This window comes from Erinaceus europaeus, chromosome 8 (genome assembly GCF_950295315.1).
Source record: "Erinaceus europaeus chromosome 8, mEriEur2.1, whole genome shotgun sequence".
Taxonomy (NCBI): domain Eukaryota; kingdom Metazoa; phylum Chordata; class Mammalia; order Eulipotyphla; family Erinaceidae; genus Erinaceus; species Erinaceus europaeus.
In genome coordinates this window covers 28,959,507-28,986,367 of record NC_080169.1, presented here as the reverse complement: position 1 = coordinate 28,986,367, position 26,861 = coordinate 28,959,507, and the positions used below count along the sequence as shown (strand labels likewise).

The window sequence follows — 26,861 nt, the reverse complement described above, 5'->3', positions numbered from 1 at the left end:
TCTCTATATATATCTATCTATTCCTATTTTTATGTACTTATTTATTTTTTGGCCCTCATGAGGGCATTACCACTCCTGCCAACTTTTCCAGATAAAAAGCAGATAGAGATAGGAGAAAGAGAAAGATACCACAGCATCAAAGCTTCTACCAGTTTGACAAAGACCAGATTTGAATCAGGTTTACACACACAGCAAAACAAGTACTGCCCGGGTGAACTATCTTGCAGGTCCCCAGGGGTTCTTTTTTTAAAAAAATTTCTTTTGAGATTTTATTATTTATTGAGAAAGATAGGAGAGAGAAAGAACCAGACATCCCTCTGGCATATGTGCTGCCAGGGATCAAACTTAGGACCTCATGCTTGAGAGTCCAAAGCTTTATCACTGTGCCACCTCCTGGACCACGCCCAGGGGTTCTTTTTAAATTGAGACTGATCAGCATTGTTTTTAATGGCTACATCATATTCCACTATATACATGTACTATAATTTATCCATTCTTCTATTAATGGCTATTATATCCATTCTTGCTATTACAATGTTGCAATGAATACCTTGAACATTTTCTTTATACATTTTGGCTAAAACTATAGAAAGAGTATGGAATAAACAAAAGAGAGGATTGCTAGGCTAAAAGGATATGTAAACACTGAAGTTTTACAGATTCTCCTGAATTGTCAATCAATTTGTTTCAACTAGTCTAGACAATGGTCTCAGAGATTAATGGTTTCCCTGCATTTGAACTCATGTTAGGATCATTTGTCTTATTCTTTATTTGATAATTTTAAAAGAAGAAATCTTAACTTGTATTTTACTAAATTTTTAATATCAGAATAACCAGCATTTGGTTTACCATTAAAATACAAGTTATACAAGAAATACCGTAACTTATTTTTGGCAAACTCTTATCTTACCTTAAAGCTTGTCATTAACATCTATAAAGCAGATGGGATAGTAATTTTTTTTAGTAAGTGCTCACTATATAGTATCTAGACAGTATCTTAAGAGTCATGAAGTGTTTAATGCCTAGCTTGCCACCCAGAAGCGGGGTGACCCTGGGCAAGTTATTTGCCCTCTTGAGAGCTTCAGTTTCCTCTTTTGTAAAATGGGCATTCCACTTATTTTATAAGACTACTTTGAAGATTAAAAATATGTAATTTTAATTGAAAAATTGTTATCACATCTACCACAATAACACAATGCAAGGGAAATTACCAGATGACTAAAATTGTTTATAAAAGTATTTTTATGAATTATTTATATTAGTACTACCAAAGTTAGTTTCTATTATGCAAGATCACAATCTATAGAAATTACTAAAGTTACTAGATGAGTACATATTTCCTACTGCTTACATACTGCTCTAATTGTAGTCTAGAAAATCTTGCCTAAATTAGTTCTTAGATGAAATGGTATTATCAAGATAAATAGTCAACAACACACATAGTAAAGCAATTCAAATAATTTCATAGAGATTTCTTAGAGTCGATGGATGAAATTCTAAAATTCTACTGTAAAGTAATACATTAGAAACTTTATCCCTGCTCTCTTTTCAAAACCACCAAACTTAACCCATTCATTCATTAAGTGTTTCAACATCTACCACACACAGAATGCTGTTAGGTGCTAGGAACATAAATTTTCTGCACCCAAGAACTAGTGATTGATCTTTAAGGGTAAAGCACTGATACCTAAATTTGCCTGTGCTTCTGGTATGATAAATCATCAGCCAATACTGTATGATCCATGGAGCTCATCCTCTTCTTTTAAATGTTCCTGTTATCCATAGACCATGTAAAAAATAAATCCAGAAATGAGATGTCATTGTCCTATGGCTTATTCCCAGAACTCTCAATAGCTTAACTCACCTAAGTCTTCCTCCTTTACCTTCTTCCTCCACATTATGACTTTTGGAAAATTTATGATGATTTATTAATGAGTAAAATGATCTGGAAAAAACATTTTTCAACTTTTATTTCAATAAAACAAAAGACAACACTATTTATTTATGAAGTATTGCATATAGAGAACATTTACACAAAATACAAAACTTCAAAAAAACTGAACTCCAGTTTATTTCCATAATTTAAAAAATGTACAGAGCACATAAAAATATCCAAAGTCATAGTTTATTCTTTAAGGAATGTAAACTCTAGGATTACAATTAGAAACAAGTATATTTACTATGAAAAGATTAGTACCACTACATGGTTAGAAAGCAAGAGGTAAGCAAGTACACTCCAAATAAGAGAAGGCAACAGTCTGAGAAATACTATCCTGTGTTCACTTACACAGGTACTACAGAACTCTACTATTGATACAAACACAACACAAAACAACCTCCAAAATGTTCACTCGTAGTTTCTTTAGATATACACAAGCTAATTACAAAGTACAAAAGACAAGATATTTAAGTTCTCTGATAAAGAATATAACCTAACATTAGTACCTAACATTAAAGTGAAAAACTCAAAGCATTAAGTATAACTTTGCTAAGCAACCAATCTGAAAGTACAAAGTCATGCTAATTTAATTAGTTATCAATTCTCATCCAAAGATTGGAAAGATACTACTCTACATTAATTTTTATCTATAATACTTAAGTACCAAATTACTCTTTCAAGTGCTTCTTAAAAAACAATTTTCAGCAATTTTATTCAAACACACACATATATATTTCCTTGATGTGCTTCCTGTTAATAACGTGTAGACTTATTGTGCCTATATTCTAAATGTTAAGCAGCTCTAGTCCCATTATTTTAAAACTATTTATTTATTTATTTATTTATTTATTTCTCAATGAGAGAACAAGGGGAGAGAGAACCAACACATCACTCTGGTACATACAATGCTGGGAATCAAACTTGGGACTTCATATTTGAGAGTCTAACACTTCATTCACTGTGCCACCTCCCAGGGCACACAGGCTTACTTTAAATCTTGATTAAACATTCTTTTTAATCTCTAAGTGCATTTTTCTCTATAATTTTTAACACTTTGATTTTATTCTTCCAAAATAGGTAAAATACCTTAACACTGGGATTACATTTATCTGTTCTGATTAAATATTTAACTTAATTTTTTGCTTTTATTTATTTTTAAAGAGCATTTACTTACTACATGAGAGCATTAAAGCTTTATAAGAGATAGAGAGGAAAAGAAAGGAGAGGAGAGGAGAAGAGAGGAGAGGAGAGGAGAGGAGAGGAGAGGAGAGGAGAGGAGAGGAGAGGAGAGGAGAGGAGAGGAGAGGAGAGGAGGAAAGAGCATTACTCTGGTATATGCAGTGCCTAGAATTGAACCAGAAATCTCAGGCATGTATGTGCGCTACTCTACCAGTTGAAGAGCTCAATTTTTTGCTTTTAAGTGAGCAATTTTGCAAATTACTTGCTTTAATTGAAGATGGCAGTGAACGTTTCAGAATAAACCCTGTCATCATTTAAGAACAAGAATTTCTATTTTCAGGTTCACAGGGTAGCCTTTAAAAGTTCCACGGCAGGTGACACACGTGATAGAGCATACAAATTGCCATGCACAAGGACCTAAGTTCAAGTCCCTGGCCCCCAGCAGCCATGGGAGAAGTTCCACAAGTGTCGGAGCAGTGTCACTCCATGGAATTTGCTTGACCACGGGTTTATGAAATACTCCCTTGAAAAGTCTACTTTCTCTCTCCACTTGGATTGCAAAAGGCAAATGCTCTTACAGGAATCCAGCTTTTACATAGAAAACCTCAGGCAGTTAGTATTTCTTTCTTTCTCTCTCTCTCTCTCTCTTTTTCTAAGCTATTTTAAAAAATTTTCATTATTGGGGGATTAATGGTTTACAGTCGACAATAAAATGCAATAGTTTGTACATGCATAACATTTCTCAGTTTTCCACATAACAATTCAACCCCCTCTAGATGCTCCTCTGAGTATTTCTTTTTTAATTTTAATTTAATTCTATTTGATAGGGCAGAAAGAAATTGTGAGGGGAGGCGAAGACAGAGAGGGAGAGACAAAGAGAGACACTTGTAGATCTGTTCCAGTGTTTATGAAGCTTTGCTGAGAGCCTGAACCTGGGTCCTTGGCATGGAATGTGTAGTTAGTATTTAAGAATAAGAGATTACATAGTTTCCAGATTCACTGAAGATTTCAAATGCCAGGCGGTGGTGCAGCTGGTTAAGCACACACACTAGAGTGCACAAGGACCCCGGTTCAAGCTCCTTGTCCCCACCTGCGGAGGGGAAAGCTTCACGAGTGGTGAAGCAGGGCTACAGGTGTCTGTGTCTGTTCCTCTCTATCGCCCCTTCCCCTCTCAATTTCTTTCTATCTATCCAATAAATAAATAAATTAATAAAAAGATCTTTAAAAAAGATTTCAAATGTGCAATGGGGCTATTATGTCTGCTAAAAACACTCTGAAATATAGGATGGAAGGTCCCAAATTTTCACAGAATTGTTCTTGTAAAAAAAGTTATTATTCTGGACAAATATGAGGTGAATGGCTAATTGGTCACACCAGATCTTCATGGGAACACGATTTACAAAAATCATCTTAACTTACAAATTTGGAAAGGTAAGTGGGGAGAGTTGTAGGTATAATTATAATTATTACCATACTCAGCACAATACATTTATAATTTCTGTAAAAAAATTCAAGTATATAATCTATATTTGAAAAAGTATAAAAGGGTACACACTAAACAATTTTACTGTTGGCTGGGGAGGTTGTACAACAGTAGTGCAGCACACTTGACTGGGATAGGTCTCAGGTTTGGCTGTCTAGTTCCCAGCACTACCAAAAGCCAGAGTAGTTTGGTGCTTTGGTTAAAGAAGAAAGGAGGGAGTAAGGGAGAGAGAGAGGGAAAGAGGGACAGAGGGAGAAAGAGAGAGAGAGATTCACTGTTTTAACACTCTAAAAAAATTAAAAGTGCAGATTACTTGGAGCAAAAATTCAGAACCACTCTATTGAAGGCACCTTCAGCTCTTGTTTCAACTATATCTACAAGAAAAATGTGAATGCCACATTTATATTGTAAAAAATAAATGAGAATCATTAAAGTTTTAGAATTATAGGGCTTAGAAAGTCAATTATCAATTGTTAAAATTAACTGTTAAGACTACGAATATTGTAATTACCTACCTTTTAGCAAATCTGTGCTAGGGATGCAAGAATTCTAGATATTAGATAAGTGATTTATTTATCTTCTGATACTTTTCTCAAGCTTTAATGAGTATAAATTATCTGAGGCTTTTGTTAAAAATGCAGATTCTCACTCAAGAGATCTGGAGTGTTCAGTTGACACAAATGCTGGTCCTCTAACAATAACTAATAGCAAAAATCTAAAATAATGTCAAAATGAAGTTCTATTCTAGTCACTGAATATTAAAATATGATGTCTCACATGTGCTAGTTAATGTTTCCTCAAACTTCTACAGTTTTCTAACCATATTGTCTTGTTTTATATACCAAATTCTTTAAAACAGTTAAGACTAATAACATTGTTATTAATCATTCCTCAGAGGGCCAGGGAGATAACCCAGTGGTTATTCAAAAGACTTTCATGCCTGAGGTTTTAAGGTCCCAGAGAAAATCTTTTAGCACCACCATAAGCTAGAGGTGAGCAGTACCTAGTTGTGGGAAAAAAAAAAAAAAAAAAGGACAAGAGGAAATTCAGTGTACACAGGATTCCTATTAAATGAATACAACACCAACTTTCACTAGTATGTTGCTTTAGGTTTGCTGGTTGTTTTTTTAACTACAACATATACCAATAGATCTTATTTCTATTACTGGAAGTAAAAAAATAAAATTCATTTATTCTAAAAGACATTGTATTCAGATGTAATAAATGAAAACTATTGCATGCTTTTTTTGAAAAATTCTACTAAAATGGTATCCAGGGGTCAGGAATCTATCTTAACGTTATAGTGCATGCTTTGTATGCATGAAGATTTGGGCTCAATTGGCCCAGCCCCCTAATGGTGGCCAAAGCAGTCACCATCAGAACTGCATTCACAGAGTAAATGCTTTGGCACTCTTCATAGACATAGAACATGTTCACATATCTAAACTCCATATAAGCAGATACAAGGATAAAACTATCAGTTTCAGTGTGATCACAGCTACATACAGCAATGAAGAAAACCAACGTGTACTAACAGAGAAAAAGATCTGGCAGACACCTCTCTAGGCTTTCTTTCAGCTTACTCTCATCTTCGGCCCTGCTTTCTCTTTCATACCCTGAATCATTACTCAAGTCACTTGAGTTACCAGGATTCTCAACCTTGATGGAAATAACCACCACTAACATTAAATTTTTACATTTAACTTTTTATCTACCTAGAGGTCACACATCTGTATAGCTACATAGAAGTTTGTTTAGTCAAACTGCCTTATTTATTAATTTTGCTTAGGGTTAACTACAGTGATTATTATTTCTCTTATAATAGAACATTAAAAATAGGCCTGATCACAAAACAAGAAGTGTTTGGTTTTCCATATTTTATAATTTTAAATTTAAGAATATGAACATAAAAAGCAAAATTAGTCTATAAATGCCCTTTGTCCAAGTTTCATTTATTTTCTCTCATGATATTTTTTTAGATGAAAAAATTTACCTAATTTCCTTGTTTGCAGACTAACAATTTCAATATGTAGTTGACACTGGTATCTTGAGAGTTTTGTTGCAAGACTTCCAAAGATTTCTACGAAGTCTTCCATGATGTGCCCTTTGAACTACAGGAATCCAGACTCACTAAGATTTCCAAAGTCCAGCAGCAGAATAAGCAAGCTTTATAGTTTACTGCAGCTTAGGAATTGAAAGGGATTCTTACCTTCTAAATTCAGATCAAACACTTTAAAACAATACAACTTCTAGAAATACATATATATTTCAAAGATGACAACAGAAAGCGCTCTACCCAAGTCATATAGTAGCCTAGGTACTGAGTTAATGGACATTTTCCAGTATTTTATGTAACCTAATCTTAAAGGTGATCTGGTTACAAACACTTTTACCAGACACTTATGGTACACATCATTTAAAAATTTTTTCGTACACTTATTTTTCAGATTATTTTACTGGGCAGCCAGCTGGAGAATTCCTGGAGTTGTACTTCTGCCTAATCCCATCCCAAAGTTTCTATATATGGAGATGTCCTTTTACTCTGAATATCAATTGTATAGGTATAGATCTAGGATTAAAAAATTTTTTTAACTTCATAAGAGGTGTCACCCATCTGATCAGATAACCTGCCAAGATGTATTACCACAGTTATGACCATCTTAAGGTAACAGAAGGAAGTAAGAAATTAAAAAAAAAAACAAACTTCAATCAAGGAGCAAAAAGGTAACCAAGAAATAATGAAACTATTATTTCAACTGCAATCTAGACATTAATTATATCCTTCATAAAGTCTAGGCAGCCTTAAGAAATAAGGACACCAGCATTACTGTGAGGAACAGGGATGAAAGACCCTGACCACTTTCATAAAGAAATGAAGTCATGGGGCCAGGAGGGAGCATGTTTGGTAGAGTGCACACTTCACCATGTGTGAGGACTGAGTCCAAACTCCTGGCCAGCACATGGGAGCACAATGCAAAGGGAAGCTTCACAAGTAGTGGAGGATGTTGTGATGTCTCCTTTTTGCTCTGCCTCTCTCTCTCCCTCTCACCTTCTATCTGGAAAAAAGAAAAAAAGTATGCCAGGAGTGGTGGAATCATGCAGGCCCAGACCCAGCATAAAGGCCTGGTGACAAGGAAAAAAAGCAGCAGCAATAAAGTCATAGTTTCCGATTCACTGGTTACATGAGCAAACTATTACAAATTAATCTGTGGACAGAGTAATACTAATACTGGGAGGTCTCTGCTGACCTGATAGATGCTTCACTGGAAGTTCAGTCCTTTCAGAAACGTATATAAGTTTTTCTTCTTGCAGACTACAAGCGGAAAACCTATTGGCATCTGTCACAGTCCCACAGCCAACAGCAGGTGATGGATTATGTGGGACTGTGACACCACTGACTTGTTCAAAGGATTTGCTAAATACAGTTGCGGCAGTCTTAGCCAAGCCATGGCTACTAGGCTTTGGCAGGGATTGGCTGGTTGTTAATGTAAGTCTCTTTAGAGAGAGAAGCTCAAGATTTTCACTTTGGGCTCTCTGAGTTTGTTTTCGAGCAAAATGATCTTTGCAAAACTCCCCTGTAGTTTCTTTTTCTTTTCCTCCAGTTTTGCTTCCTCCCGACCGTCTTTGAGTCTTTCCTACACTTGCTTTATTACTAGAATTGTTACTACTGTTTGATAAACCCGACTGGCTGGTACTAGATGCAGCCCTGGAATAAAATCCCTCGTCAACTTCAGATATCTCCATCAGTTCTTCTGGACCTGTTAATTCTGCATTTCCTAAACAAAGAAATAATAAAGATGAATTAACATTAAGTGTTCTAGACAATTACTTTTATATAATTAATGCCAAATTGGTTGTGCTTTAAATTAATTTAGCATAATTATATAAAGCAACAGATCGTAGACCAGAATCAAAGGATAACTCAAAACATTCTATAAAATGCAAAAATTTGTTCATTATAATTAAATAATAGTACTTTAGAGTATATTAAAAGAAAAAGCATGCTAGGAACCATACCCCCACTATGCTTTTAAAAGTTATCTTTCTATTCATGCAAAAGATCAGGAATAATTAGAAAGAAAAAAATCACACAGTAAAACTATGGGTAAATTTTCCCTTAATAACAAATCAATCTAAAAATCAAAGTTCTTACAAAGGAATTTTTAAAATGATATTAAGATATTTTAAAAATTTTTTTAAAGATTGCATTTTACATTCTAGATTATTATGCCAAGATAGAAATATATATATACCACAAGTTCAAACTTGTTAAATTGTACATACATTATACTTCATATCAAAGATGACAAAAATGCAGAGATGGGAAAATAATTTTACATCTTAAAAAGATAAGCAGAAAATTATTTTGGAGGCAATTTTCTGCATCTGTTTTATTAACAATTTACTCAAGGACAATATAGGTGTGACCATTCCAAAAAGCATTGAGTCATTAAGAAATTGTGGTGCATAATTCATGCATTTTGATTATTAGATGACATGCAAAAATTTTGTGACTGTGCAACTGTTGCTCAAAACATGCAGCAGTGGTCCCTGTGCCATGAGATACCTTGGAGTGCAGCTATAAAGTGCTTGCTAAAACTGCACTCTGCCAGATGAGTTTATTCCATCCTCCATCATTTTTCTTACAGATTTTTGCCTCCTGATCTCTGGCAAGCCTTTGCTCTCAGTTCTAGGATCTGTGGCTGTTTCCTGCACACCCTGTATATGCTGAGCATCAATCTCTCCTAGTGTTCTGCCTTTTTCCCCATTCCCGGTTCTCTCTCCGGCCACATTTGTGACACTAATCTCAGGAATGACAAGGATGCCCAATTCAGTAGTATCATTATTGTTGTCAGGTTGCTCTAGAATTGAAGATGATAAGACAAAATGATGGCTGAAAACAAAACAAAATAAAAGTGCAAGACAAGAAAAACAAAAGATTCAAACAAAAATTGGACAAGTGAGTGCTATGAATTAAGCCAGACATTTGCTCTGTTGAAATTCCCATAATTTACAACATTCTAACAGCATGAGAGACAAAAGGATCATGTTCTTTAATTTTAAATGACAACCAAAAAACTCAGAGAGCATTAATTCCTGTTCTGCATTTTTTCACACACATATTTGACATAGACTGTGAAACAAATTTTTAATAAAAAAAATAAAATTTATACTGTTTTAAACATTTTAACTTCATGAATTTATGTTAAGCCTTAGGCAAATGTCCAATTCTAGCTCACTTGCAACATGAGGAACCAAGTGCAATACTGTAGGAACTATGCTCTGTATAATTAATATTCTATATTTTAATATTACACTGAGGCTGACTTAATAAGCCATGATATTGAAAAAATGTTTCTTTCTATATATCATGGCTAGTAATTCTAAGGTCTTATTTTTGCCTTGCATATCAATCATTTTATATTAGCAAATATTAATTTGGCCATGATATATTTAAGCATCCTATTCCTTCAGACTCATATTAATTCCATAAATTTAGGTCAGCTTCCAACAGTTCATTACTGTTATGGAGAAAAATGAAAATGGGCTTGGAAAAGCAAATTGGCTGTTAGTTCTGAAAACGGCCACAAAAACAAAGAGATCAAATTCCTAAGTAGTTAATCCTTGTAAACATTTTATTCTATGTCTTAAAGTCACAAGAGCATGGCTGTAAAAGGTGTCAATGAAAAATTTGTAATAAATGACAAAACATAACATAAACATATTATTATGAACCATAATGAAACTTAAAATTCAAAACAATACAAGACTATGTAAAACTGTGTATACACTTTAAATATGTAAACAAAAACATTCAAAAGACTTTCATGACAGGACCAGTCATTTTTATACTAGAGCCTAGGAAATAGTAACTGGTAGTAAAAGATTAGAGGCCAGAGCAACATGTTCCTATGAGTTCTAAATTTTGCAGCACATTTGGCTTCACCAGGGTATCTGTAAGGGCTTCTGATATTCCAGATATTCCAACTTAATTAGCATGAGGTTTGACCTGAGCATCAGAATTTTCAGAACGCTCAGTGCAGCAAGTTTGAGAACCAATACCTAATTCTGATTCTCTCAAATGTTAAACATTTAAAAGTCATTATAAATATTATAGGTACTATTGATACAAACCTAGGAGTAGAAAGCATCAAAGTTTCACGTTGCCCTGAGCTTGTGAGCTACTGTGCTGGTATAATAACTTCCCATTTACTTTGGGCTTCATAAACTTTTGACTGATGGTTTTCTAAATGAAATTTTTACTTTTTGACAGTCCAAATCATGTTGAAGTAGTATCACATTGCTGTTTCTGGGTAGTCCCTTATAAGGTTTAATGAGATTAGAAAGTTCCAACTAAATCATTCACTGTTGCTAGAAGTTGTCTGAGGGGAATTAAAATCTTACTGAGGTGAGTGCTAAAGACCACTGCAACTTAAGAGTAACATCACCAAGACTCTTGAATGATAGCGAAAACTAGTCTATTTACATTGCAAAAACAGTTTTCACAAAAGACCTATTAAAGAGATCATCAATTCAAAAATAAATAAATAAATCATGGAAATTATCTTGTCATAAGAAAGCAAATGAACATTAAAATTTAATAGAACTTAAAAAGTAAATATAAGTTGACTAACAGAATAGAAAACAATACTTACATGGAAGCACTAAATAGTTTTTTTTTTTTAGAGTCTATACATATGCTTTGAAATGATATACTCAACACAATGTGCTGGTGAGCTTCTGAAGTAGCCAATTTGATTCCCATTTACAGACAAGGAAACTGAAGTTCAGAAAGAGTTACATCATTGTTCAATGAAGGAGCTAAATCACAGGATCTTTTGATTTCAAGTGCCTCATTTAACAGTTTATAAATTCTAATTCTCCTAAGTTGACTTAAATATCATCTGGTAATTACCAATTAGGTTTAATTTATTTGCTTAGTGGAAATTAAGAATTTTGCTAGAAAAACTAAAACATGATAAGAAAAGTATATAAAGTAGCACTAGGCAATTGGATGGTTACTCACACTATTTTGTATAGTGATAAATATCCACAGTCAATAAGCAAGAGTACAGTTATATTCTTTTTTTTATTATGAAACTAGATGTAGAGTAGAATGAGATAATTGTAATTATACAAATCTTTGAACAGTTTATGTATGTTATTATTCCAAAGGTTAAAAAATAAAAGATTAAAAAAATACCTATTAAATTTATCAAAAGCATGTAGTTCTGTATAGAACTAGTAAAAAACAGAAGCATAACTCTCTTGAAAACTATGGGATAAAGTGAGAAAATTACATAACCCAAACAAACATGTTTTCCTTATCTTGCATTCAAACTTCTTCCTTTTTTATAACTCTGTGACCCAATTCCCCTAACACACATTCTTACTGGTCTTACTGTTCACTAGCCTAGAATGCCTTCTCCCATGATCCTACAACATTCATCTCCCTACTTCTTTCAGGTCAGTGAAGCCAGCCCTGGGTAAGTTTCAATCTATATCTTATTTCACATGCCCTCCTACTTATACTTATTTTCTTCTTAGCATTAATCACTCTCTAATCTACAATCATTTACTTAGCTTGTCTACTAGGTGCAAGCTCCATGAAGGCAGAGATTTTTGTCCAGTCACTAGGACTAGGGAAAGTAGCTCCCATCCACTATATACTATAAGTCTTATTTGTCGGATTAATTAATAAAATTCCTATTACAAGATGAAAATTTTATTACACTAAAGATTTAAAAGAACAGAAGAGAAAGGCAAACTGGGAATGTGTTATCTGACTTGATCAAAGAAAATACACACAGACATGTACTGCTTATGCTAAAAAGAGAATTTCTAGAGGGGGGAAAACAAGAAAAAGGGCTTATTGCTTTGAAGAAGTAGTCGGTCACCTCTTAAATGTAAGTTTAGTAAAATGCTGTCATATCAAAAAGATTTATAAAAATCTATCATTCTTTTATTATGTTACCCATAGAATAATATACACAGTCAAAGAGGAGGTTAGTTCTTTCTTCAAATTACAGGGAGGTGGGTGGCTGAATGGTAGATCTCAAGATTTGCCTCTGTGAGGTCACAAATTCAATCCCTGGCTTCACATATGCTAAGAGTGAAGATCTGGTTGTGTCACCTTCTCTTGTTAAATAAAACGTAAAAAATAAATAAATAAGAGAATAGAAAAACTGCTGTATCTTCTTAAGTTACATAGATGTTTTATACAGAGCAAAAGAATAGACAAAGTCAAATAAAAATAAACTGAGATGGGGTACAGAGAGAGAAAGAGAATAGAAGAGTGTAGATTAAGATACTGTGGGAAGGGAGATTGATATCTTGGTAGGAGGCCTGGTGTAGCAATACACCAATTGAAGAGAGGTAAACTTGTACATCTAAAACATAAATAGTCTTATAATCCAACATTATCTTAATAAGAAGAAAATAATAGATGTTTTAAGGGAACACAAATAGATATAAAAATTAAATGTGTTCAAAAGTCTAGCACTTACATGAAAGTTTATGCAAAAGGTATCATGACTATTTTCATTTTTTTATCTTGTTTTTTTATCAGTGGTTTAATAGTGACTTACAAAATTATAAGATAATAGGGGTATCATTCGAGACCATTCCCACCACCAGAGATCATGACTGTTTTCTACCTATAAAAATTATACTTACATTTGATTTCAAATAATTTGAAGTTCAAAAAAAGATCCAAAGAGAAACTTCTCAGAATAGTTTATTTGTATAACATCTATAAATAGGTAACCTTCGCCACATATAGAAATTAGGATATTTAAAGAACACTTTTAATAGACACTTCCAAGTTGGTTCTCAGAGGCACTGCAATAGTTTCTCCCCATTAATTTCTTCTGGTATTGAGAAAAAATTGAACAAATTGCAAATATATTTAAGTGATCACAATGTTTGTGATTTCTCTCAAATTCAATTTTATTATTCCAAGTATCTATTCCATTTTATTACTCATGAAACTTTATCCTAGATTTTGCTTTTATCTTTTTTAGTTGGCTTATTTACTAAAAGTGAATTTTTAATAAAAAAAATTTATCATGTATAGTTCTATACTCAAACTATAACTCAAAAAGTCTGGCTATGACACAACACATTGTTAAACTTATTTTCAAAAGTAATAAAATATACTAAAATTTTAAAAATCTATACTTTTTATCTTCATATATTTTAATGTCTTCATCATATAACCTCCAATATTAAGTTAATTTCAAAAGCCATATATATATATGTACATATATATATATATTTATGATTTGTAAGGTAATTTTTTAGTGTTATAGAATGACTAACTTCAAACATAATTTCTACATGTTTGCAATTTAGTTTATTCAGTAAAAGAAAATTGCAACCTAGATTCATTAAGCTATTCATTGCAGTGTTATTTATAATAGCAAAATTTAGGAACGAATATATTAAGGAAATCGTTATGTAATATCAATTCAATATGGTATTATGTAGCCATTAAAATGATTGGATTTACTAGAAGAAATTGGAAAAATATTTGAAAATGTTAAGGAAGTAAAGGCAAATAAAAAAAAAGAAAGAAAAGAAAAAAGTGCAACTGATGAAAATGATGTTACTTTATCTAGTGGAATTAATACCCTCCATTATTATTAATAATAAACCCAGTTTATTGTTATCATTCTACCATTTTAAATAAAAAGTAAAAGAAGGTAGAAATTCCTCACTCCATAACAATATATATTCATTCATTCTTGTGAATTAAGCTATTGGTTAAGCACCTATCATGTGCTGGACAATGTTTTAAGTACTTGAGGTGCAAAGTCAGACAAACCAAAGGAAAAAAAAAAGGTCATCTTTAAAGAATCATACTACAGTATGAAAATTAAATTAACAGGGCTGATGAAAAAACATAATGATTATGCAGAAGATTATCATGCCTGTGGCTCTGAGTTCCCAGGTTCAATCCCCAGCACAGAGCTGATCAGTGCTCTGGTCTCTCTCTACACCTTTTGGAATCCCTTTCTCTCTCATTAAAATAAATATTTTTTAAAAGGAAAATAAAATTAAGCAAAGAAAATATGCAAAATGGGACAGAATAAATAAGGCTGAGGTTGTCTATTTTAGAAAGGTGGTCTGGGATGACCTTGTTGAGGAAGAGATAATTTGGCTGAAGTCTGAATGAAGAAAAAGTATGACACAACAATGTGTAGAAAGAGAAACTAATCTGACACTTTTCTTCATTCAAGTCAGTTCAAATTCCCCAAATTTTACTAATAGTTCAAAGCCTCTAAGGCAGAAATGGTAAGTGTTAAGCAGACAGATGAAGGTGGTCCTCAAGTAAAGTCAATGTACTGATAGCTGGCAAAGGTATTGCTAGTAGTGTCATCTATGGCACAGTACTGAGCCAGGGCTTCATTCCAATTTCAAAAGGTAGCCACTAACATACACACAAACTATTTCTGTGCCTTATTACCATCTTTAAGTTGATGAATAATATTTAATAATAAGCATGACATTTTAAAAAGAACTGCAGGAGGGGAGGAGGGGAGGGGGAGAAGGGGGGAGAGGTAGAGAGAATGGAATTGCATGACAGAAATCCATAGCCTGGCAAGGCATATTTGAGGAAAATGAATCTTCTGCAGAAAAAGAACAAAAGCCTGATAATTAAAGGGCTTCACTCTGAGTAAGGACACACACAAAGAAACATACTTCTTCAGAAATCTGGGGCCTGAAGCCAGAAGTAGACTTTTCAAGTAAGAAAAGGGAAATATGTACCATACAGAAAAGCACAATATAGACCAGAATAATTTATTTAAAGACATGTGAGTTAGAAGCCATTACCTTAAGTAAATTCTTTGTTGAACACAATGAAAGTTATAAGTCCCCTAATGAAGGTGGATTCAGTCTCTCTCAATGACTTCAGTCATTTTGGAAAAAAAAAAAAGATTAATTAATTTAATGAGAGAGACAACTTAAAGTATTGCTCTATCGTATGAACTACAAGGAATCAAACCTGGAGTGTAGTACATGCAAGAAATGTACTTGGCCCACTGACCCACTTGTCATCTTTTAAAAAAATTTTTATAGTTTTTTTTAAAAAAATTATTATTTATTTTCTCTTTTGTTGGCCTTGTTTTGTTGTTGTAGTTATTGTTGTTGTTGATATCGTCGTTGTTGGATAGGATAGAGAGAAATGGAGAGAGGAGGGGAAGACAGAAAGGGGGAGAGAAAGATAAGACACCAGCAGACCTGCTTCACAGTCGTGAAGCGACTCCCCTGCAGGTGGGGAGTGGGGGCTTGAACTGGGATCCTTACGCCAGTCCTTGTGCTTTGTGCCACGTGCACTTCACCCGCTGTGCTACTGCCCAACTCCCCCCACTTGTCATCTTTACTTAGTCTCTAATTAATTTAAAAAATCCAACTCTTCAAGAATTATAACATATGGATGCTATTGGGTCACGTGACTATTTCATGATGATTAAAGATTTTTATGATCAGATAGAACAAAAATAGGCAAGTATGGTGTATTGCACCAAAGTAAAAGACTCTGGGGTGGGGGTAGGGTTTAGGTCCTGGAACATGATGGCAAGAGAGGACCTAGATGGGGTTGAATTGTTATGTGAAAAACTGAGAAATGTTACACATGTACCAACTACTGTATTTTACTGTTGACTGTAAACCATTAATCTTCCCAATAAAGAAAAAAAGTATGCAAGTAAACCTATTACAAGATGAATTACAAAAGCATATTTCTTCTCCTGTGTGTAATAAGATGGGGGGCAGTATTCAATAGTAGATAGCAATAAAGAAGCTTCCTCAACTATACCAAAAATTATTTTATATCGGTTAAATTACAAAAATCTAAACCACAAAAAAATTACAAACAACTGCTATTGCATCTTAAGTGCATTAATTACGTAATGTTTTGAGCACACACACTACAGTGTGCAAGGAGTCAACTTTAAGCTCCCAGTCCCTACCTGCAGGGGGAAGCTTCAAAAGTGGTTGGGAAACAGTGCTGCAGGTTTCTCCTTTCCCTCCAGCACCTCCCATTCCCGTCAACTTCTCTATCATACATAAATAAAAATATTTTTAAAATTATGAAGTGTTTTGCCTCTTTGTGTAGAAATTTACCTTGTTTTCTTTTCCCTAGAAATAAGCTAAGCCTTTTTGTTGTTGTTGTTGTCTTCAAAGATTAGTTAAGTCACCTTTTGATACAACTTAGTCTCTCTATTTTCCTTTGTAAACCTAATATTTAATCAGTCAGTTGTACCAAAATGCTATTTATTTATTTTTTAATTTTATTGGGGGGATTAATGGTTTACAGTAAACAGTAAATACAGTTGTTGGTGCATGTGTAAAATCTCTCATTTTTCCGCAAAACACTCTAGGTTCTCCCCCACCTTCATGCACCAGGATTGAAAGGCCCCCACTTTCCCACTCCACCAATCCTTTACTGTGGTGTAATACACCAAACTCAGTTCAAGTTCTGCTTTGTGTTTCCTTTTCTGTTCTTATTTCTCAAATTTTGTCTATGAGTGAGATTATCCCATATCCATCTTTCTCTTTCTGGCTTATTTTACGTAACGTGATTCCTTCAAGTTCAAGTAGAGAAGATAAATTCACCATTATTAATAGCTGAGTAGCATTCCATTGTAGCATACCACGATTTTCTCAGCCACTCATTTGTTGTTGGGTTATTTATTTATTTATTGCCACTGTTTTTACCAGAGCACTGTTCAGCTCTGGCTTATGGTGGTACAGGGGACTGAACCTGGGGCTTTGGAGCCTCAGGTATGAGAGTTTCTTTGCATAATCATTATGCTATCTACCCTTCACCCTATTTATTTATTTTTAATTAGTGCACTGCACAGATCTGACTATGGTGGTATAGCAGATTGAACCTGGGACTTCAGAGCTTCAAGCATCAAATTCTTTTGCATAGCCATTCTGCTATCTCCTTTACCCTCAAAATACTCTTAATTCTTTGGTTAACCTGTCCTTTTTTCTTTGAGGCATTTAGCAATTTCCCAATATTTCCTTTTGTCTTTCACGAATATAAAGTTTCATATCAAGAATGTCAGTTAAAATGCAAGCAATGCCAACATTGGTCAAAAGAAACTGCTTATTTGGGGTATAAATTTTTAACCTCTATATTGAGAAAATATGCTCTTCAAATAGCATGTTGGAATATGTAAATAATGGAGCTAACCCAAATGATACCAAAAATATTTACATCATTTAATAAAGCTGCCAGTTAGCTTTTTTCTAAATTTCCTTAATGAAGAAAGGCATTTTTCTTTTTCTAGATAAAGGGAGAGGAAAAGGGATAGGGGCTGGGGGAGGGAAGGAGAGAGAAAAAGAGAGAGAGGAAGGAGAGACATAACAGCACTTGTTTGTGAGGTTTCCCTTTTCATGGTGATCTCGTTTGGAAACAAGGAGCATGAAACAAGGTCCTTGCACTACTGGGTGAGCTATACCCTGAGCCCCAAAATAGATAACATTTAAAATAAAAATATAAGAACTGTAAATACTTAATCTAGTCATCAATTCTTTAAAGTTTGATAGCTTTTGAAATTACCATTTCTGTATTTTCCAAAATGCTTTTTTATCTTTTTGATTAAAGGCTCTCCCTTTTTTTCCTTTTCCTTTTTTTTTTTTCTTCTTGTTCCTGAGCACTGTTTACCTCTATAGTAGTACTGGAAATAGAACCTGGGAGTCCAGACCCTCAGGCTTGAAAGTTGTTTGCACAACCATTATGGCTGTCTCTCCCCAGCCTTAAAGGTTTTTCTTATGAAGTCATAAAATCTGATTCACAAAAGTTCAATCAAGACTTAACACAGCTATTTTTAACAATCTTTAAAAGAAAAAAAGATTATCTGAATGTTCTGAAATATTAATAATTTTTAAAAGTTAATGGAAATATGTACTTAATACTCAGACTTGTTCAATGGTTTAAAACATGACACTGTCCTTTTTTTATCATTATGCTGGTACACAACTTTTTCATTATTAGTTTTACTTCAATGAAACCAGTTTTAAATAAATTGTTTTCCAGCATGAATTACACACGTTTTCTGTGAGTTTTTTTATATCACCTAATACATTAGTACTTAACTACTGAGTAAACTGAAATCATATTTTTCATCTTTTGAGGCATAATGACAGGTCTCCTTGTAATCTGTTACAGTCATTTAGATCTACTTAAGCACTTAAATACCATGGCATCCACTAGATTCAATCTATGTAAACTGAATTCAGTTTGATTTTTCACCTAGGCATTTCACATAATTAATAAAATACCCTAAAATTCTCAGAGTTCTTACTTGATTATTTTTGAGCTACAAGATTTAAGATATATATACAATTCTTATTTTCATTTCCTTTTACTATTTAAGGCTTTATACTCCAGGATCTCAAGACTTTAAGTTAAAATAAGAAAACATAATGTAAAAAAAAATTTTTTTAACATGTGCCAGAGCCAAAAATAGGGCAAATTCAGTGGATTTAATTTATAAAGACATCTTTTATCGATAGCTACATATTGAATGGCCGTTAACAAGTAAATGAAAAATATAAATTCAGGGGCTGAGTGGTGGTACACCTGGTTGATCATACACACTACAGTGCCCAAGGATTAAAGGTTAAGCCCCTGGCATCTACCTGTAGGGGGAAAGGTTCATGAGTGCTAAAGCAGGGCTGCAGGTGTCTCTCTGTCTCTCTCCCTCTCTATCATTCCCTTCCCTCTTGGTTTCTGGCTGTCTCTATCAAATAAAGATAATAAAAAAATTCTTTAAGAAATAAAATTCAGTCTAGTCTGTCTTCATGTTAATTTGGGTTTAAGGAAGAAATAGGTGTTAAACAGCATGTTCAAAAATTCTGAATATGTTGACAATATGTTACATAATAGAAAATTGTTCAGCAGAGCTACAGGTATTTAAAAAAAATCTTTAATTTTTGTTACTACTATAAAACAATCTATACTTTCGTGTTTGATACAACACTCTAATATGTTTTCTCAAATTAGAAAATCAAAGTTCCAAAAATGTACAGATTTATAGAAGGGCTAATAAATAACAAGACCATTTACATAGCAAGCTAGCTAATAAAATCATAACAAGAATACAATTCTGTGTAGCTAATAAAACAAATGCAGTAGTTCTTTTTAAAAATTGCCACCAGGGTTATTTCTGGGGCTTGATTCCAGCATGATGAGGCAGCCATTTTTTCCTACTTCCCTTTTCTATTTTGTTTGATAGGAAAAAGAGAAATTGAGAGAAGAGGGGACACAGGGAGAGAGAAAGATGCTTGCAGACCTGCTTCATAACTCATGAAGCTTTCCCCCGAAGGTGGGGAGCAGGGTCTTAAACTGGGGTCCTTGTACATAGTGACATGTACATTCAACTGGGTGTACCACATACCTGGTCCCCAAATGCAACAGTTCTTAGCTGATAATCAGTCTTAATGTACCTTTGGCGCAGGCGCTGCCATATCAGCTGTTAGACACGGTACAAGCTTCATAGGAAGTTCAGCACGGCTGGACTCTCCAGGCCAAACTGAAACCATCTTGCCTTTTGCCATGTATAGTATAGGGCTTGGGATTAAGCTCTGTGTGGTCTTAATCATATTTACCTATGGCCAGGCTCAGAGCTGACCAATAACTAAAGTAATGACAAAACCTGCACTGCACTCTGTAAGATTGATCATAATGGAACAAACAATATCAGCAATGCAGAGTTTTTCAGGAGGCTCCAAGAAGAAGAATTGTTTTCCTCCTTGTCTACACCACTTCCTTTAGTATTTCCCCTAAAAATTCCCACCTTACATAGTATAATTAATAAATGAAAAGTTATGGTACCTGCCTAGATACAATGGGCCTTTTAATCTACCATCCACTACTATGCCTCTACTTCCTTATACAGGAATAGTACATGAGAATCTAGGTTACATAGTAAGCATACAAAGAAGATGGATTTCATTTAGAGATTTTAACTTAATGGAGAGGCTGGCCAGGTCAGCAACACATTGGTGCCTTCTAAGTAAGGAACAAAGCAAAACTCCTTGATCAAACACTGGAACAGATTTTATAAATGAGGCTGCTCAATTTGTTTAAGACCCCCAGAAACATAACAAGCTTGAACTTTCTATGAACCATGGTGTCTGGTGCATAGGGGCAGGAGGATGACACAAATATACATAATAGGTGAAATATTAACCTTAAGTAATGAGGCATCTGTCTGGCACACAGGTACAGGAACAACGAAAAGATATAGAAACTGTGATGTTATTTCTAGGGAGAAAAAAATACTCCCAGAATGTAAGTGATGTTCCACGAAGCAGAAAATGTCCCCTACCTGTACTTTTCTTACTTTGTGTTAGTAATCAAAGCCTTGGTGATTTTTTGTATTAATGATCAAAGCCTTGGTGATTTTTTGTATTAATAATCTAAGCCTTATGAGACTATAAAAATAAAGTTCTGTCTGAGCATGATAGAGATGTCTGCTTGAGCTTGATTCAGCATCAACTCACTCGTCTCTCATTCTTCACCGATGCCCCTCCTCCTTTGGGGATCTCTGAGACCTGCTGGGTTGGCCCCTGGCATACTATTTTATTAGAGTTCCCAAATACTTTCCCCACACCTGTCACATCATCTCAAAAGTGAACACGTGGAAAGAATGGTTGGCAGTGATAAAAAATAAGGATTTTGCCTGATGTTTTCTTATTAGATAAAAAGTTTTAAGCACTTATTATTTGCAAGCCCAACTCAACTAGGGGACTTTTATAGAATAAGGGAGTAGTATTTTAATAATTATTTTTGAAGAGAGATGGAAAGTTGGTTACACTGTTTCAAGTATAGAAGACTTTTTACAAAATGGAGGAATGAGTCGTAACGGTAGTAGTGGGGGGTGGGGAATCAGACAAAAAAATTACTTCTGCTTTGGAAAAAGGAATGGAAAAGTACAGGGAAGTAAATAAGTATAGATTATGTAATATCATCTTGAAATGGTAGGGGGTCATTCAAAGATTTCAGAAAAAAGATTTATATAATTGAAATATAATTGAAGTATAACTGTAAGTGAATATTTTTGGCTCTTTATAAAAGTCATTCTATACTAAGTGAAACAGAATATGTGTAAAAGCATTGTAATGACTGATTACAATTAATGATGCTGAAAATATGACCCTTAAAAATCCTAACATAATTCCAACATTGTAACTATACTTTTCAAAGCATATGTACTGATATCTAACTAAAGTCATTGATATTTTCTCAAAAGGTCTAGTAAGTCTAAAAACACAACATAAAATCAAGTCATGTAACTAACATAAAAGGAGGTAAACATACTATCTGTTGTCAAGCATGTCTGACTAAAACAATACCCCAGCTGAAACCAAACTTTCTTAAAAAAAAAATCACCCTATTTAGTGGATATGAGAATGCACTACTTGGTCAAAACTGAAATTACAAATTCTCACAAATGTGCTTCTCTGGTGTAGAGTATTGGCAGTGGGGAAGATAAGGATAAGATGATTAGACGGTTTACAGTAACTTTCTACTCAGCTTTGCTGTGAACAAATGCAATACTTCTTAAAAAAAGAAAGTCTACTAGCTAAAAAAAAATTGGAGAAAATGCAATTTTAGACATCTGGGCTGTTCTATAACAACAAGATTACAGCAAGGTGCAGTACACTGAAAGATGGAAATAATAAAATAATTTTTTCCCAATAAAAGAATACTTCTCATTAAAATATAGAGGAGTCGGGCAGTGGGCACAGTGGGTTGAGCGCACGTGGTGCAAAGTGCAAGAACCAGCGTGGGGATCCCGGTTCGAGCCCCTTGCTCCCCAACTGCAGGGGAGTCGCTTCACAGGTGGTGAAGTGGGTCTGCAGGTGTCTATCTTTCTCTCCCCCTCTGTCTTCCCCTCCTCTCTCCATTTCTCTCTGTTCTGTCTAACAATGACAACATCAACAACAATAATAACTACTACAACAAGGGCAACAAAAAGGAAATAAATAAATATTTTTAAAAAATATATATATATAGGTTATAGATAACTCTTAACTTTAAGGATGACATGTCTGGACCTTATACTTTAAAGTCCAAAACTTTATCCCCTCACCGCCTCCCAGGTCACACCAAGTCGCTTTTCATAGTTTGTTATTTTCTTTAAAAACATATTTCATTTATTTTATTTTAATGAGAAAGATAGAGAGAGAGACCTGGTTTCTGGTGATGCTGAGGATGGAACCTGGGACCTTGGAGCCTCAGGCATGAAAGTCTTTTACATAACCATTATTCTGTCTCCCAAGCCACATGGTTTGTCTTCTAAACCTTCTTTTTTTCTAAATATATATATTATTTTTATTTTTTGCCACCATAGCCAGAAGTTGCCCAAGGGTTAAAAAGTTGTGAAGACTGAAATAAGTGTAGGAGTGGGGTGATAAAGCAAATTACTCTTATGAGGCTGTTGTGATTAGACACAGACTTCTAATATATTTCTGGAAAATATCTTTCATCTTGTGAGGTAAGAAAAGGTTAATTTTTAAAGAGAAAAGCAAGGCTTAATTTCTTTTAAAAAAAATTGCAGGGGATCGATAGCTTAATGGTTATGCAAAAAGGATCTCATGCCTAGACTCCAAAGCCCCAGTTTTCATTTCCCATACCACCATAAGCCAGAGCTGAATAGCGCTATGGTTAAAAAAAAAAAAAAAGCAGTTAATGGCAATCTTCCCCCTGCCCCCAACACAAACAGGACTTTTCTACTGCTATAATCAAAGTGGCCTTGGTTGGTGACCTTAGAATCTGCTACTTCTGCCCAAGAGTCTGCTGATAACCCAAACAAGTTGTATTCTCTGTATACACAAAAGAAGAAGTAACCTGTTATGCTTGCTGCTATGAATTACTATGGGAAAGTTGACAACAGTATAAAAGGGCAAGCACCATGGTGCTCGGGGCCCAGTCTTTTGTGGACAGGAGTCCAGCTGAGTCTGCCACCATAATAAACACTGCTTCCTACATGAAGGCCTCAATGTGTCTGATCTCTCTGCCTGAGAATTCCATAGCATTTGTAGGGCTCATACATATTTCCTTCTCACACACATATGCAAATAGTCAAACTAACTTCTATATTTCTCATTTTTCATCTTCAGGACTTAGATCCTGTCTCTTAAGTTCTCAATACTTTCACCTAAGTAGCAAGAAAGGAAAGTGGGAAAGGAATTAAAATTCATTTCTGTGTTTCCTCAGTGATTGCTTGGGAGCTACTAGGGTTCCAGTGACCAATATGATCTGGTTTACTGCCTATGTGCCTATTTTCAGCCCTCAATCCCAAAGCAGAAAACAGATCTTTGGGGTGTCACCATATTTAACTAAACAACGTTGTACCTGGAATCTAACCCCATTTAGTAGCATAATTTTATTCATGAAACTAAAGTATGTTTGCATTTTGACCCTTTTTTAAGTAGTAGAATAATTCATCTTGAATTGAAAACACTGCCACTTCTTTATGTCTTCTTAAAGGACTTTCACTACTTCCACACGACTTTAAAAAGGAAAATATTTGAAGTGGTCATTGTTTAATTAAATAGGTAAGAATTTCCATCATCGTTCTTTTTTTTTTTTTTAAGTTTAAAAGTCAATTCCAACTTTTAAATAAATTCTCATTCGTCTGTAACGTAGCGACTCTTTATTGCCTGTCACTCAGATAACAAACTAGGAGTTAAAGGAGATCCAACAACTCTTTCTTCCATGCCACAAGATGTTGTTTACTAAAGTTGGAAATTATAGCAACAGATGTACAGAGAAAAATTTGACAGAATCAGCAATCCTCTAATTTGAAGAGCTGTCTCTTTCTTACCATGTCTTTTCCACCTGTGACCTCTTATGGACATGCTGGTCACTGCATTTCTTGATATTCTAGAGGAAGTTGGTGTAATTTCAACTTGAATACACCTTGTTCCCTCCTTATTAGATTTCATGGCACCATGAGGCAATGATGCCTTTATTGCATTTGCAACCTAAGAAGGAAGCATATGGTTTAAAACTGACATAGCAAGTGCATCATTAGATAAAGCAAGGCATCAATTTCAGCAGATCTTAAAAGGGTTAGGTTTGAGGCTGGCAGATAATTCACCTGGCAGAACACTTGCCATACCATGCAGGTTCAAGACCTGGCAACACATGGGAACAACACGGCACTGGGGGAAGTTCCACAGGTGATGGAACAATGCTGTGGAGTCTTTTCCTCTCCATATGTTTCTACCTCTCTCTCAAATGGGGGTGGGAGGGAAGCTGCCCTAGGAGTGATGAAATCATGCATGTATGAGGCCCTGGCACTGCTGTAAAAAAAGCATAAAAATAATACTTTCTTCAAGGTGTTTCATAAGATAACACATAAGGAAGGAGTAAGAGGGAATTGGGTGGGGTAAGTGCAGGTGGCACAAGCACAAGTGCTGGCGTAAGGATCCTGGTTCGAGCCCCTGGCTCCCCACCTGCAGGGGAGTTGCTTCATAGGCGGTGAAGCGGGTCTGCAGGTGTCTATCTTTCCCCCTCTCTGTCTTTCCCTCCTCTCTCCATTTCTCTCTGTCCTATCCAACGACGACATCAATAGCAACAATAATAATAACTGCAACAATAAAACAAAGGCAACGAAAGGGAATTATTTTTTAAAAATCTTTAAAAAAAAGGAGTAAGGATGCAAAAGTAATTTGTAGTTAAAAGCAATATGTGTGATGAAATTAAAACTTCAAAGTGTTATATTTCCAAATGCTGAAAGCAATAAGTGAGCTCCAGCATATTAAAAAGAATATTTTTATAAGTTAAAAGACTCTTATGTATTAGACGTTGCATTAATGAAACTTTCAAAGTCTTTAGTACATAAAAGGAGCATGATTCACTAAGTATTAATGACATTAATGCACTATTTCTTACTTTAAAATCCTAAATTAATAAATTTTAACTTATAAAATGTATATATAGAAATGAAGTACCTACCAGTAATGGCTCTGGATATAACTCTAGCTGTGCTCTGTATATAATGTCATCCAATGCTTTTTGAGCTAGATCCCATTCTCCATTATAACTATAAATTTAAATGAATTAAGTCAGTAAAATATAATCATTTTTATTAATTCTACATAAATGAACAAGATAATTTACCTTTATAGAGGAAAATAACAGATAACACTAACACATTGATTAGTGATCATCCCTCCTTAAAAGTGTACTTTTAAATTCCTTTCAAAGAAATTTTTCAAAGAAAAATTTATACATATACATTTCTCTCTAGACATCTATTTATAGAACAAAATTCAAAAAAGCTAAGACAAATCCAAAGCATTTACATTTCCAAAGCAAGTAAGAGCACAGCAAATTATATACTTTTGAGTATACAATTCAGAACACTTTATGGTCAAATTATACTGTGACTCCTGTAGTTTTAAATGAGACTCTATAACTACTGTGGTTGCAATACTAAGTAGTTACTTTTCATTCTGATCATCATTTAGAAGTGGATGTAATGTATGTTGGAAATACTAAAGCGATAATTGAGAAACAGGTATGTATGAACATTAACTTTCAAAGATGATGAAATTCTTCATAAATGATTTGGAAAGAAATTATGTAAGTAGATAAATAATAACTTAGGAGTTACATATATCAAGAGAATAAGTAAGATCTAAAAAAAAATGTAAGAACATTGCCTCCACCTTAAAAATAAGATTCACAATTTCATGAATCTGGGTGGGAGTAAAGGACAACTAAGCAGCTTGAAACCAGAGGGTAGACAGGTGTTTCTATGGAAAGACAGGCCATAATGGAAGAAGACAACTAAGAGTTTCAATGAATTGTGAAAAGCTAAGCATGCACTAATATGAAAGTACAGTATCTGTGGAAGCAGATACAAGGGGAGCTTTCGTACACACACACACACACACACACACACACACACTCCCGGGGACAAGGCAAAGGAGCAGAAAATGCTGCCTCTGGTTCTGCAAAACTGAAGGAGAGACCAGTCAAGGTCCCTTTTCACACGTGAAAGAAAGTTTTAAAGTCTTAGAGGAAAGAGCAGCAAACACTGTCATTCTGAGGGCAGGGGTAAAAACAAACAAACAAACAAACAAACAAAAAAAACCCACTGTCAATATTAGGGAAAGATAAAGGGGGAAAAATCCATTTCTGCAGAAAGATATTATCATGAAATCCACCCAAATTGAGCCTACTAGAGGTTACAGATATTTCACTGAGGAGGCCCCACGTCC

At 34.4% G+C, this 26,861-nt stretch overlaps 1 protein-coding gene across 5 annotated transcripts in view; it reads right to left on the bottom strand.

The window, feature by feature from the left end:
- HYCC1 (hyccin PI4KA lipid kinase complex subunit 1) overlaps positions 1–26,861 on the bottom strand; it is a 143,694-nt gene that overhangs the window by 31,723 nt on the left and 85,110 nt on the right. The window contains exons 9-12 of one of the 5 annotated variants that reach the window (XM_060196089.1): positions 25,591–25,678; positions 24,455–24,614; positions 9,169–9,463; positions 8,246–8,377 (exon numbers count right to left, since the gene is read on the bottom strand). In XM_060196089.1, coding sequence (XP_060052072.1) covers positions 9,195–9,463; positions 24,455–24,614; positions 25,591–25,678 — 517 coding nt within the window. In that variant the 3' untranslated portion in view covers positions 8,246–8,377; positions 9,169–9,194. Of the gene's footprint in view, positions 1–2,053; positions 8,378–9,168; positions 9,496–13,371; positions 13,472–24,454; positions 24,615–25,590; positions 25,679–26,861 lie in introns of those variants that run through there. The other 4 variants (XM_060196087.1, XM_060196092.1, XM_060196091.1 and 1 more) reach the window with 4 other exon arrangements.